This window comes from Ambystoma mexicanum, chromosome 4p (assembly GCF_040938575.1).
Source record: "Ambystoma mexicanum isolate Mex_15411 chromosome 4p, UKY_AmexF1_1, whole genome shotgun sequence".
Taxonomy (NCBI): Eukaryota; Metazoa; Chordata; class Amphibia; order Caudata; family Ambystomatidae; genus Ambystoma; species Ambystoma mexicanum.
In genome coordinates, this window is record NC_090927.1 from 585060738 (window position 1) to 585075769 (window position 15032).

The following is a 15032-nucleotide window of genomic DNA, read 5'->3' on the forward strand; positions in this document are numbered from 1 at the left end:
GGTCGCTAAATGATTACCAACACAGGTTGGGTGATATTGTATGTATATTTGGTCTATATAAACCGCTTACGCGTAAGTGCTATATAATAGCACATCGTTCATTATCATTGTCCTTGGATGTCTGCTTGCATTCACAGTAATATGGGCCTATACACACTGATTTTAACGATATATGGTGATCCATTCTTGTATGACATGTATAATACATTATAGTGATATTGTAACCATATTTTTCGCCGTGTACTTAGGAACACTGCTATGTGATGCCACTTCCTGTTTTGTCAAGGGGGAAAGGTTGTGTTCCATTGCTTCCCGTAATCTCACTTCCGCTACCCCATGCATTTTGGTGAAATGACGTCCCTGGAGCCAGGTCATAAGGGTGTACAAAAAAAACAAAAAAAATAAAGAAATATAGCACATACACCCGGGGGAAAAACAGAGCAAACATAAAGAATATACATGCAAGAAATGTATTCTTAAATAAGTTAAAATTAACCAAATGGGGCAAGTGCTTGAAACTAAAGAGGAGTATTACATAAATATAAAAATAACATTATTTAGCGTCACTCGAGGGAGTTGATGGGTTTAGGTAAAGAAAAATGGGGTAGAGTGTAGAGGGGATCTTCCTCTTTAGAAACTGAAGTTTAAGCTGAGCTTTGAAGAGATCCGAGAGTGGGCTGGCTTTGATTGGGATGGGCAGTGGGTTCTAGTGGAGACGGTGGGGGGACGGGGGAGTACGGATAAAGAGCAGATGCCAGAGGACGCAGCGAGGCGGCATGTGACAGTGACATTTAGTGCACAGAAGGTGCCAAGGGAATGAGATAGTGGGTAAACAGATATACAATGAGGGGCACCGAGGGGCAAGACCAATGATGGCTTTGTATACTACGAGAAGGATCTTGAAAAGGAAACAGTTGTGCATGGACTTCCAATCTGCATGGAGGGGACAAGGACTAGTCACCCATGACCAAGTGTTTGCTTCCAACGATGAAGGAACAGAGTTAAATGTGGTGATCTTGGTTTTGTGAATTTGAAACTGTTTTTATTCATACCATTGGCATCTTTTGTCAAACAATTGATAAAGATGGTAGCTCATTTTCGTTGCCTATTTCAGAATAATATTGCACTGAGTTTTACAGTCAAATAAATTGATACATTGTAACAGCAGCTGTTGGCTGACAGTATCATGTGCTGAGTAATCAATTGTCTATTAGAGACTTTGTAACCGGAGCCTTGGCACCCTGCGAAGCAGTGGGAAAGATGGCTGCCGCTAGCACTCAGACGGTGCATTTTTGGGACTATTTAACATTTATTTTTACAAGTTTGTTATTATTCGACAAGGTGGCACTGAGAACGACTTCAATGTTTGCATGACCGTTGCACTTTAAAGTGCTTGGCACAAACTGATTGCTAGGAAACATCTCTGGTTTAAAAAACAACTTGCCAAAACAAACCATAGGATGTGTACTATTCTACTGCCTGGCCCACCTCCTGTAGTCTAATATACAAAAATTCATTTTTTAGGAGAAACGATAAAAAAGGTGTGCATGGTTTCAGGAAAGTAAAAACCTGAAAGTAAACGGGAAAGACAGACTAAACAAAAGAAGGAAATGGCTCAATAGAATAAACACACATGTTTTGTTGGTTAAAAAATCGAATTGATAAGCTTTTGGTGAAATAAACATGTTCTGAATGATATGGATTTCTATTAGCCTCGAACAATAGTTTCCAACTGTATCCCCAGTAGATCAACTACTGTATAATGTTCCTCCTCCTAGTCCTTTGCTAAATTGACCCTCCCTGATCACTTTGTCTGTGATCAGGACCCTACTGCATTGGTTTAGTAGCTTAAGCATCTGCCATTGACAGTACTAAATAGTGCAAAGCCATATATTGGCCAGAAATGCTAGAGCCCCCTCTGCGGAGGACAAACACTGTTTTAATAGACTTTTTTGTGGGAAATTACTGGACTGACTTCGTGGGCGAGACCCGACTAATCTGTAAATGGCTCTTACTCCTTTGGCAGGGTACAGTCAGCAAACGTGGCTGAAAGTCCCTCTTGCGTAGGAACGATGGCCTATATCAGCTGATTTGGCAGTGTTAGTTCTCAATTTAGAGGCTCCCTCATTTTTGCAAAACTACCAAAGGCTCATGTTCACGTTTGTCACACCTTTCTGTGCTACGTGTGTACGAAGTAAATACATGGCCAAAAGGCAAGCCTTTCTGTGAAATGTGACACTTACAACATAGAGGCCATTTTGCTTTCCTTTCAGATCTGTGATCATCTCGGCCACCAACATTCTCACTCAATACCCATCTGGCAATCCTCCTCAAGGCAGTCCTAGTTGGCACCAGGACCAGCCCTACCATATACACACTGGCCTACACCCATCTCCATCAACCGTACCCACATGATTTGTTGTAGGGATAATCCCTCTCACACTGACCATGTTTCTCCTGCATGTAGCAGTTTTCATGGCTTTTGGGTCATCATATCCATATAGGTAGCCCCTTAATTCCACGGAAAAATAGATACCTTATCCATCATCTGATGCTCCTTGGCTGTGCTCAGGACTGCAGTGACCTATTCCATGAATAAAGAAGGCATGTCTTGGTGAACACTCATTCCCCTTGTCAAATGCCGATCATAAACAGTTTATTATTTGAAGACTACTTTAAGGATTGGTCTGTTAGGCTATTATGGTGCTGAAAGATTTCAGGGAACACCTGGCTCATGGTGGAGTGGTTTATATCTGTCGCCATTGCCATTGCCTTGTCGCGCCTTGATACACTTGTGTCTAGGCGCATTATAAATGCCATATATCATATCATTGTAGACTCACACATTGCCTCTTTCCTGCAATGTGCCAATTTTCCACCCTCAAGTCAATAAAACAGCTGCAATAAGTATAATTTTTGTGCCGCAAAACCTTGCATTTCACGCCACAATATCTTGGAGGGTTTAATTTAGTATGATATCTTGTGAACAGCACACAATCGGAAGGAAACGTCTCTGATCATTTTGCATTTAGGGTCATAGTACATGAAGCTCGGATTTGTACAGGTTCTATGGTTTTTGGTTTCTTGTTTTTTTTTTGTTCTGATGCAGTTTGTTTTATTAAATCATGACTAGTTTGGAGAACGATTGTTTTAGATGAGCCTTCCAGTGTTGCTTTTCTGTATATTTTCTTATTAGGAACTGCAATAGTTTGCTTGGCTCAATCAATTGCTTGTCCATCCTATTCAGGCCTATACATGCCTGCCTTTAGATCGACAGTTTGGTTGGGTCCAACTAGCTTAAATTGAACGGATTGTTTCTTGGCTGTCAAACTGACATACCTGTTGGAAACCTGCTTTAGGAATGTAAATTTGCCATGCAATTGTTATTAGATCGATGTTTGCTACACAGCTCCCACTCGCCTCAACAATCGCTTAGAGGAGTTGGCAATGGCCTACTCAACCGTTCTCTCTATACCGCTCTTCCTTTTTCCCCACAATTTGCATCTTTTGAGTACCAATTTAATGAATCCTCAGCGCCCCTTTGCGCCTCTTTTCTTATTGTATACCACCCGCCTGGTGTGCTTTCTTCCTTTTGTCATCTTTCTCAATACCCTGCACCTCCTTCACATGTATCTGGTTCCTCTCTTGATCTCTTATTGTCTAGTGCCTCTCCAACTTTTTCTGTTTTCTGTAATCCTTTCCCTCTCTCTGATCATTCTTTTCTCGCTTTCTCATTTCCCTCCGCTATTCTCCTTCCACTGCATCTCCACTGACGTAACCTTAGAACTTATGACTCGGCTGTTTTCTTACCTGCCCTTACTGCTTCTCTTCCCACGCTTGATGCCTTTGCTGCTCTGTGCTGGCTTAGCCCTTTCTTTTTCAATGCTTCTTTCTCTGCTACTATTGACACACTGCACCCGGCTTGTCCTTTGTGGTCAATCTTACAAACCCCACAACTCTGGCTGACACTTGATCTTCTTTCACTACGCACTACACTTCGTCAGGCCGAATACAAGTGGAAAAAAAACACTTTCCCTCTGATTTAGCTATGCTTTCTTCTATTTGCTCGTCCTACGATTCTGCCCTGGTTGATGCTAAAAAACTCTTTAATTTAATCCTTTCCTACTCCCCTCACACTTAGTCTCTTTCAACTACTTAATCGTATACTGTCCTCCCCCTCACCTTGCCCTTGGCCTCAAGCTCTGGGATCGGATCTCTCCAGCTCCGAAATCTCTCAGTTGGCTCCCAGTGGATGCAAGGATTAAATTCAAAACCTTCTGCATTGTCCACAAGGCTTTCTGGGGTCTGGGTCCAAAATACCTTCAGCTATCCCTCCGCAAATACCTCCCCTCTCGAGCTCTTCGCTCCTCTAACTCCCTCGGGGTCAGTCGTTTTTCAAAGAAACGAGCTGGGGGGTAGATCTGTCTTCGGCTGGGACCTCCATGGAACAGCCTCCCTGCCACTCTATAACTTGAGGAGAACCATCTCAGGTTCCGGAAACACCTCCAAGACCTTCCTCTTTTCTTCTGCCTTCGCTCCCCTTCTCGCCTGCTTATCTGTTCTCTCTTGGCACCGTGCACCTGGCCACCCTCTGTCCTCCGGGCCCAGGTACCTGCTCACCCTCCCGCACTGCCTCCCGGCCACCCCTTGCACTAGGTTCTGTATCTGTAGCCATACAGCCCCCCCTTTTTCTTCCTGCACTTATCAGATCTACCCTGTCTGTTTCCTTAAATCTAGCACTTGGTAATTGCTGACTGCACTACCACTTGTTGCCTTTATTATTTATTTATTATTATTTATCTGTTTCTCCTCTGCTTCACACTTTCCACTTCTCCCCCCTTCCATGCACTTTTCCCTCCCCCTCTTGCATGCACTTGCGCGTTCTCAATGTCACTGGGCCTAGTAAGATCGCTGTTTTGTTCTCCCCTGTTCTCCTCCCTTCCCTTGTCGCGCTCTGAAACACTTGTGTACGAGCACGATAGAAATAAAATATCAATACCTGACCCTTCGGTCACTTTGACTCTTACTCTCACTTATATGGCTAACTATTTCACTGCTAAAGTGGCGCAACTGCGATCCTCTCTTCCACCTCCTGGTACTCTATCTTTGTGTAGTCTGTTTCCTCTTCCTTTTCCTTGTACAACCATCTTTCAGATACTGATACTTCGTCCTTTCTTGCTAGAGCACTGCCTACTGCTTCTTCCTTGGACCCAGTTCCATCTTCTCTCATCACTAAGATCTTTCCTCTCCTACCTCCTTATCCGACTTCTGTGATTAACATCTCTCTATTCTCTGCAACTTTCCCTGGGATCCATGCGTTTATAACAACAAAAATAACTATTTCTCATGCTTGTTAATCTGCTTAGAACCGCATGCTTTGCATATGGTCTGACATCTAGTGGTAACCGCAGAGTATTGCATCTTGTCTTTTGGGGACACAAGGGGATATCGGCATAGGTGTGTCTGTAACACTATCCCTTTCGTGACGTGTAGTGTACCCAAGATCCCACATGCGCCGAGGTCCCTCAGATTGTTTTTTTCCGCCCAGATAACTGGTCGCCCTATTGTGGAGCTCTTTCATAAGAGACCTTGTTATACCTTGTTTATCGACTTTGTCGATCATCCCCTGATAGTAACTTCGACAGTGCTTCCTGTGCTACGCCTTAGACTGCGGTGGACTTTGACGCCTAAACTCCGGCGGCGGAGCCGTCCACGTGGCCGGGCCCTCTGGCCGGCCTATACAGTAGGGAGAGTGGGGTTGGGGTGGCCATATCCTTTCAACTATGTCTCTCCTCTTTCCCCCTCTTTGCCCTCTAGGTCTGGTCATCGCCTTTATTACCTTTCTCTATGGAAAGCACACCATTTAAGTTTAGCCCCTCTTGCAGGGCCAGATACCCTTGGAAGGTCGAGCACGATAAGTGCAATAATTGTCTACCCCTTGACCACGACGAAGCGCGGTGCACGGCCTGTAGACTCCTTCAACCTAAAACGCTTAAGGAGCGCCGCGTTAAGCGGTGGGCCGTCTACGGTATGTCACATGCTGGGTCTTCTTCCCCCACCGCCGCACCTGCCGAAAGTGACAGGGGTACTAGTGATGACCAGGTATCGCTGTCATGACCCTTACCCCTGGCCCTCACTAGCAAGTCAGCCTTCCACTTAGGGCAAGGTTAAAGACCTTAAAACCTCATCCAAGACTCTCTTGGAGTCAGTCCTGGCGCTTTTGGCGCCAGGCTCATAACAATCATAAAGACCAACATTAGAATGGGACGATTTACTTGGGACTATTTAACTTGGGGAGGGGGGCGTTACAAGGAACTGAGCTATGTGGTCTAGTCTTTTGGGTGTGGCAAGTCTGGGACTACTTTACCTGGACTACTTTGGGTGTGGCAGGCCTGGGACTATTTTACCTGGACTACTTTACCTGAGACTATTTAAACCACACCCAAACAGCAGAACATGCTTCGTGTTATTCTGCTGTGGGCAGCGTAACGCTCACCGTGTCCAGTTCTTTGATGCCAGTTTACCTGAAACCAAGGACCTGCAGAGAGGGAAAGAACACTACGAAACTTACCTGGAACAGTATCCTGTCTTCAATCCATCGCCGACTTCAGTTCCACTCACCTGAAGGTAGGAACTCCATCATCCGGCACCGCATACATCCTGGAATACCATAACCTGGAAAGCGGAGAAAGAAAGACAGCATTAGTAAGCATTTACTCACGTTTCCTCCCGATCGAAGAAAGCCACACAATTTTTACCTGGGTAGTCATCTCCTGGTCAGTATCATCGCTGGAACATTACGGCGCTCGGTGAGGAACATCGTGACCTGCAAGGAGAGAAAAGACACAGGTTAGCAATATAAAAGGCGAAACAGCGTTGCGCATCGCGCATTACTCACCGGACAGCATCGCGCACACCACGCTTTCGCCTACCGGCCCATGCTCATCTTCAAACTGCATGACAACACCAAAATACCTTTCCATACCCAAAAGGAAAGAAGCAAGACATTATTATTCGAACTAAGAGGAACATAATAACTGCATATAAAGACGGTAAAGCAGCAAACCTACGGAGTCACAGAAGGCATGGATTCCCACAGGGGGGCTTGCACCAGTGAAGTAACTTGGTCGCTGCTCGCCCCCCACGTCTACGCGCCCCTGCCACGAGGAGCAGGACAGAGAATCCACCTTACAATATTAAGGTGAGGAGAAGGCCCAAGGGGGAGAAGGAGTTGAGGCCAAGGGAGGTGGGAAAAACATAGACAATCTGGTATTGAATCCAGCTCTCCTATATTGCAGACCCATCTTTAACCAGAGGCCTTACCAAGGGACCGGGAGAGGGTTCGAGAGTGCAAATCATCCAACCAGGGCTGGGTGGCGTCCCCGTGGATACCAGGTGAGCGTAACATCCGTGTCGGATGCCATTGATCTCACGGCGGACACCTCTAGGTCCACCACGCCCGTCCCCGCTAGGCCTCACGCAAGTCACGCTATGGGGAAAACACCCAGCGACAAGGGCATACAAGATTGCCACACTAAACACACAACCCCTACCCCGATTTCGACAGTACCGCAGAAACGGGCAAAAGCGCCAACAGGACTGCCGATAACGGAATCCCCTGATCTTCAAGATCAACAGCCTTCCCTGCATCTGCAGCAGTGTCTAGCGACTGGGCCTTCAAAAAATAAAGGCACTACCTCCAAACCACATTCGGCCGTCGAAGCGCTCTCAGCTGACGCTCCAACGCCCTCTAAGGCCCCGGTAGGGGAAAAATCTACCACTAGGCCTCCTAGTCATACGGCACGCCCCACGTCGCCGAACATCGCCGATAGCATCGCTAGGATTGCTTCGGCAGTGGGGCTGAAGGCTAAATACAAAACTAAGCACAAAGAGCCGGCCGCAGACACGTCGAAAGACGCACCACCACTCCCCGATGCTCAAGAGGACTACTAGGAGAGTCAGGATCCTTTGACTAGCTCTATTGGAAACAAATCTTGGCGCCATAGGGAGGAAAATAAAAATGTTCCACACTTGGACCCTTCTGGTTTATCTAAATGGACCAAAGAGAAATTTGAAGGGTGCATGGCCCGTTTGGAAAAGTTTGTCTCACTTTCAGAGGAACCTACCCCCAAGAGACCACGGGAGGACCCTCCCTTTGTGCTGGTTTCTAAACTTCCTAGGAATTTTGGGCCTTCTCAAGAACACCCAGAAGATGAGATCCAGATGGACACTTATCAGGACATTTATGATGAGGAAGAAGATACTACCTTCCTACAAGACTACACTGTGGATGACCAGGCGGATCCCACAGAAGGCTGGGAAGACACTCACCAGGTTGAGACGGAACCATGGGCACGCCCTACTCACGGCCAGGACACGGATGGCCTATTTTTGGATTCCCCTCACTGCACTCCGGCCCCCAGTGGACGATCAGATGGCATTCAATGCCATCTTAAGAAAGGCAGCAGATTATTTTAAAATCACCACCCAGGAGGCCCTACCTGAACACGATTTCGTGGAGGATATTCTTTAAGAAACCACCCCCCTCCAGCCAAGCCATACCTCTCCTGAATTCCATTAAAAGGAGATTGGCTCCTTCCCTGGTCACACCAGCCCAGACTAGGGCAGTAAATCCAAGGGTGGAGAAATAATTTTGGCCATCACCTACTGACCCTACGTATATATTAAAGGCCACGCCACCCCCGACTCCCTAGTGGTTACCACCACCCGGAAACGGACGGGAGTACCCTTTGCTACGGGAGAGGCACCTCCCGATAAGGAGTCAAAAAGATTGTATGCCTTGGGTAAGCGAATTACCACGACAGCTGCTTTTACCACGCGCATAGCAAACACTACATTGCTTGCCAGTTATGCCGATGTGCAGTGGAAACTTATACAAGATGGTCTCCAGGAGGTGCCTGAAATCGCAAGAACCAAATTACTCGCCGTCGTGGCTGAGGGCAACCAAAATGTACTAAAAAAAACTCTGGATACTGCAGAGACGGCAGTAAGTTCCCTAGGTCAGGGCACCCTGCTCAAACCGCACGCTTGGCTTAGAAACTCGGGCTTCAAGCCGGAGACCCAAGCAGCTCATATTAATAAACCTATCGAGGAGTCCAATCTCTTTGGTAAAGCAGTCGACGATGCTCTAGAGACTGCCAAAAAAGAGCACAAGACTCTTAAGACCCTGCAGCAAATCACACAAAAACCCTCCCCCCAGAGGGGAAGCGGTTCCCTCGGTCCTTTCAAGGCCAATCCCGTTCCATACAAAACGGGAAACACCTGGAACTCAGGACAAGCATCCAGCACCCCTGCCAACTATCCACCTAAGGGTCAGCGGCACGGGAAAGGCAGAGGCCCCAAATCCAGGGGAGCCACAGCCTCTGGTCAGAAATGACTTATGAATTCAGGTCCCCTCCCATGTCACCCGGGGTGCTTAACAGCTTTCCTTTCAGTATGGGAGGGGATTACATTAGACCAGTGGGTTCCAAAAAACGGTCGCACACGGGTACTGTGTGGAATTCGTCCGACCCCCACAATTCTGACCGCCCAGAGCACGACGCCTGACGCCAGACCATCTGCAAATCCTAATACAAGAAGTAGGGGCACTTCTGGGAAAGGACGCCATAGAAGCCATCCCTATTCTTCAGGTAAACAAGGGTGTTTATTCAGTGTACTTCCTTGTACCCAAAAAGGATCTCGACATGCGCCCTGTGTTAGACTTGCGACGAGAGAACAAATTTGTCAAACCTCAAGTTCCATATGGTAACCCTGCAGGAAGTAATCTCACTGTTGAAACAGGGGGATTACATGGCAACATTGGACATGAAAGGTGCAAACTTTCATATTCAGTGTTGCCAGCACACAGAAAATATCTAAGATTCATGATAGAGGACAGGCACTATCAATACAAAGTACTCCCCTTCGGCATTGCCTCTGCGCCAAGGGTGTTTACGAAGGTCCTGGCAGTAGCACACCTGCGCAGACTATCCATCCCCGTTTACCCTAACCTCGATGACTGGGTCATAACCAGAGACTCTTACGAAACGTGCCTAGTGAATACTCAGACAATAGACCTCCTGTTCAGTCTGGGATTCTCCATCAACGAAAAGAAATCCAGCTTAGACCCCAGTCAAGTGAAGCAATTTCTGGGGGCTCTGATTCGGACAAAGGACAGCCGCGTCTTCCCCTCCAACGAGAGGGTTCAGAACATGCTTTCCCAGATCCCTCAATATGTAGCCAGTCGGGAAGTGACGGTACGCAAGGCCATGCGCTTGCTAGGTATGATGGCATCATGCATTTACTTAGTGCCTCACGTGAGGTTGTGCATGCGTCCCATGTAAGAGTGGCCCAATAGCCAGTGGTGTCAGGCCAGCGGGCAATGGGAAGATCTAGTAGTTGTCTCACCAGCCCTCGTTCTCTCTGGAGTGGTGGTCGAGGGAAAACCTCTTGAAGGGGAAGACATTCACCACTCCTGCAGTAGAAGCCACTCTCACGACAGACGCATCTCTCACTGGGTAGGGGGGGCTCACCTGCTTCAGTAGGCGGCGCATGGAGTGTGGTCCCCACAAGTAGCGTCCAACCATATAAATCTGTTAGAGCTGCTAGTGGTATTCAAAGCACTGAAGGCCTTTCAGACTACAGGGGAAGACAGTCCTGGTCCTGACAGACAGCACCACAGCTATGTATTACCTAAACAAACGGGGGCACACACTCTCCAGGGCTATCCAAGTTGTCCCAGAACATTTGGGTGTGGGCTCTTAAACACAAGATGTTCCTACTGTCACAACATGTTCCAGGAGAACTCGATCTTATAGCGGATGTGCTCAGCAGAGATTTCCCACTGCCCGTAGAATACGAATGGCGTTTGCACAACGACATCATCTCCAACGTCTTTGCAGAATGGGGCTTCCCAGAGATCGACCTGTTTGCAACTCAGGAGAATGCCCAATGCCAAGACTACGCCTCCAGGTACCCCCAGAACCGCTCCAAGGGGAACAGACTCTGGATAACATGGTCAGGGAATTTTGTCTACGCTTCCCTCCCTCCCGACTCCCCTACTCAACGAGATGGTGCACAAGATTCACCAGGAACCATTTGGCCCCCATGTAGGCCCGCCAACCCTGATTTGCTCATCTAATGGAAATGTCCCTCTCCCCCTTCCTCTGTGAAACTACCCTGCCCATACAAAATGTTATCTCAGGACAGAGGGGAGACACTACAGCCATGCCCGCAAACTCTGAACTTAGCAGGCGGCTCCTGAGGTCATATAGTTTGGACACCTTCAACTCCCTCAGATGCATGGACATACTCAGGGAGGCTAGAAAACCTAACACTCATTATTGCTATTCCAGTAAGTGGAAATGCTTTGTCATCTGATGTAAAACCAAGGGCGTCGATCCCATTGACTGCTCGCCTACCCACATTGTGTTGTACCTAACTCATTTGTTAGTCAGGTTTGGTTTTTAATTCCCTAAAGGTTCATCTAGTTGCTCTATCAGCCTACACTATGTCACAACATAGTGTTGTGGTGGAAAATACCTGTTAAGGCTTTTATGAAAGGGGTTAAGAGAATTCACCCCCCCCCCCATTTCTAACCCAGCTAAATGTGGTTTTGAGCAGACTCATGGGGTCTCCATTTGAACCAATGTATTAAGCAAGTCTAAAAGACCTTACTTACAAGACGACCTTCCTAGTGGCTATCACTTCTATTAGAAGGGTTAGCGAACTACAGGCCCTTTCCGTTCTAGACCCTTTTGTTAGTCCACAGGGATAAGGTGGTTCTGCGCACTCATCCCAGATTTGCGCCTAAATTCATCTCGAAGTTGCATGTGAACCGATCATTCGAACTACCCATTTTCTTCCAGAATCTCACTAGCATGGCCGAAAGAAACCTACACACACTGAATGTGTGCAGGGCAGTCATGTTTTACCTGGAAAGAACGAAACCACTGAGGAAGACAAACCAGTTTTTCATTTCAGTGGCAGCTGGTAGAGAAGGGGATGCTGTCTCTAAATCAGCTAGGTCAAGGTTGATTGTCAAATGCGTCACACTGTTATACTCTTGCTAAGAGAGAACTGACCTTCAAGCCTAGAGTGCACTCTACTCTGGGCACTGGGGCTTCCATAGCATTCATTGCAAATGTTCCCCTTGAGTCAATTTGCAAAGCGGCAACCTGGAGAACACTATTGCCTAGACACTCATTCTAGATCTGATTCTCAGGTGGGACAAGCAGTATTAAGACATCTTTTTACTACTGTTCCTCCTCATAACTCACCTCCAACTCCGGGTACTGCTCGCTAGTCTATGCACAGCATGTGATTCTAAGCAGATTAACAAGCATCAGAAGACATGCATTACTCACCGTAATAGCATTTCTGATGATTGTATCTGCTTGGATTCACATGCGCCCACCCTGCCTCCCCACTCGGGTGGAAGGAACATAGACGTCTTACTACTTTCTCTCTTTATATACTCACTCACAATAGCCTTGAGCTCCCTCATGGCAGAAAAAATACTATCGGAGGGACCTCGGCGCGTGAGGGTTCTTGGGTACACGTATTGATAGGGGTAGTTGGTCTTCCTGCTTCTCATCTTGCCCCTCTTTGTTCGGTTTTCAATTCTTCCATTCGCACTCTTAGATTTCTCCTCAGGTCTCAATTTCCTCATCTTTACACACTCTCCGTTTATTTATAGCATTTGGTACACGCCCAAACTCGGAGGTATCCAAGCGTATGTTACATAGGATTACTTATCTGGATCCAGAGGAGATTACAATGCAAGTAGGATTAGTTACACATTTGTTGTAATACAGTCAATACAGTTCAGGAGAGAATAATGGTTACAATATTAGCTTAGACATTAACGGATGCGGCCAACCTGGTTAGAATTTTTTGAATAGCCAAGTTTTGATAAGACTCTTGAAGCAGTGGTGGGATAGCTCCATTTCTGATATGCATGGGGAGGAAGTTCCAGATCTTTGGTGCCGAAACTGGGAAGCTGGCAACCACTGCCCTGGAACTCTTGAATCTAGGGGTGTAGCGGTGTGTGCTAGAGCCTTATCTAAGGGGTCTAGTTGTCCTTTTTTGGGTAACACTGTTGTTGAGGTAGGTGGGGGAATCTTTGGTAATCCATTTGTGAGTGATAAGGGACTTGAATAGTATTCTCATTTGTCTGGGTAGCCAGTGTGCTTCTCTCCTGATATGAGACATATGGTCACTTCTTTTTAATCCAAAGGCTGCCCTTCAGGCTTTGATTTTCAGTAATTTCTGTTTGGCCAGATTAGACTTTGTAGTTCCTAGCAAGAGGCTGTTGCAGTAGTCCAACTTTGTTAATATGAGGGCTTGCGCTAGTGTGAGGCAATTTTGTGGGGTGAGAAATTGGGGGCTGAAGGCAATGAGTTTGACCATTTAAGAGGTGGAGGAGAGTGCACTAATGTGGTTGGTCATGGTGAGGTTAGAGTCAAGATGGACACCGAATGGTTTAACCTGTTTGAGTACAGGTATAGGTGTTCCATCAGTGGTGATGGTGTGGTAGTCAGGGTGTAAAGTATTTGGTCGGGTTGGGGTACCTACAATGAGGATCTGTTTTTTCATCATTAAGGCACAGACTATTAGTGCCCATCCAGTTGTGAATATTGGCATACATTTTGTTAATGGAAGCAGTCTTGTTCATAATCACCCGTAATGGGGATGAGGATCTGAGGATCCGCAAAATTGGTAAAGATCACTCCCATGGCATCCAATGCTCCAAAGAGGAGTTTGGTATAGGCATTGTATGAAGTGGGGGACAGGCAAGATCCTTGTTGGGCTCCCAGGGGTACTGGTATAGGGTTGGCAGCTTTGTCGCCAATGGATACTCTTGAGGTACGTTCCGATAGGAATTACTTGACCCATTTGGTGGCTTCTGTAGTGAAGTTGAAGTTTTTAGACAGCCCATTACAAAGCTTATCATGGTCCACCAAATCTAATGCAGCAGACTGGTCGAGGAGGATGCACCGTTTCCCTGAGTCTGTTATGGTGTCCATCTGAATTTGAAGGTCTAGTAAGGCCGTTTCTGTACTGGGCTTGGGTCGGAATCCTGATTGTCTGTCTCCTAGCAGATGCCTGCTGTCTAGATACTCTTGGACTTGGATGTAAACAATTTTGTCAACTATTTTTAGCAGCAATGGTACCGTGGTTATGGGTCGGTAGTTGGTAGGTGTAGCGGGGTCCAGAGAGGGTTTCTTCAGGAGTGGGGTTAGCCAGGCTTCTTTGATACTGGTGGGGACAGAGTTGGATGTGAAGGAGCCATTTATGAAGTTGGTAATGATGGGAGCTAGAGTTTGACTAGGCGGGCAGGGAAACTGTCTCCTTTACAATTGGAGGGTTTCAGCGTGGAAATGGTGTTCAGGACCTGGTCTTGGGAGACTGTGGAAAAGTTAAATTGAGGGACATTTGTTTCACTCCCCATTCTCTGCTCTCTTGTTTCTCAGTATGTTGATTCTCGCTCCCTCAGATCTCTTGTTAACTGTTCCTACACCTTCCTCTGCACAATCTCGCTTGTGTGCTTTCTCGCTTTTAGCTCCCAAGCTGTGGAATTCTCTTCCTCTTCACATGAGGTCTATCCCCACATACACTCTCTTCCGCTTACAACTAAAATCCCCCCTACTTTCTATCAGCTCTTAGCTGTTGGTTTTTATGTTCATTATTCATATGTAATTTGTACTGCTAATTTTGTTTGTTGCTTCCGCTAAAAACCCTAATAAATAAATACAAATACCTAGACTTGTTTTGTTTTTTGTTCATTGCAATATAGGAAATCGGAACTCTGAAAAACCTGGTGTGTTTGGACGTGTCTGAGAATAAGATCGAAAGTCTTCCAGAAGAAATCAGCGGTCTTAGTTCATTAACAGACCTGCTTGCTTCCCAGAATTTAATAGAGGTGTTACCTGATGGAATTGGTAAGTGGTTGATCTCTTTACGGGGTGGTGTTGGGACGACCAGGGTCAGTGTTTTTTCTCATTTTCTAAATATATTTCGAACCAGTTCTA

The 15032-nt window shown here is 46.6% G+C and overlaps 1 protein-coding gene across 1 annotated transcript in view; it reads left to right on the top strand.

Moving 5' to 3' along the window:
* The window catches only part of LRRC1 (leucine rich repeat containing 1), a 694627-nt gene that overhangs the window by 512954 nt on the left and 166641 nt on the right, over nucleotides 1-15032 (top strand). Inside the window, exon 8 of the mRNA XM_069606135.1 lies at nucleotides 14798-14942. Coding sequence (XP_069462236.1) covers nucleotides 14798-14942 — 145 coding nt within the window. The remainder of the gene's footprint in view (nucleotides 1-14797; nucleotides 14943-15032) is intronic.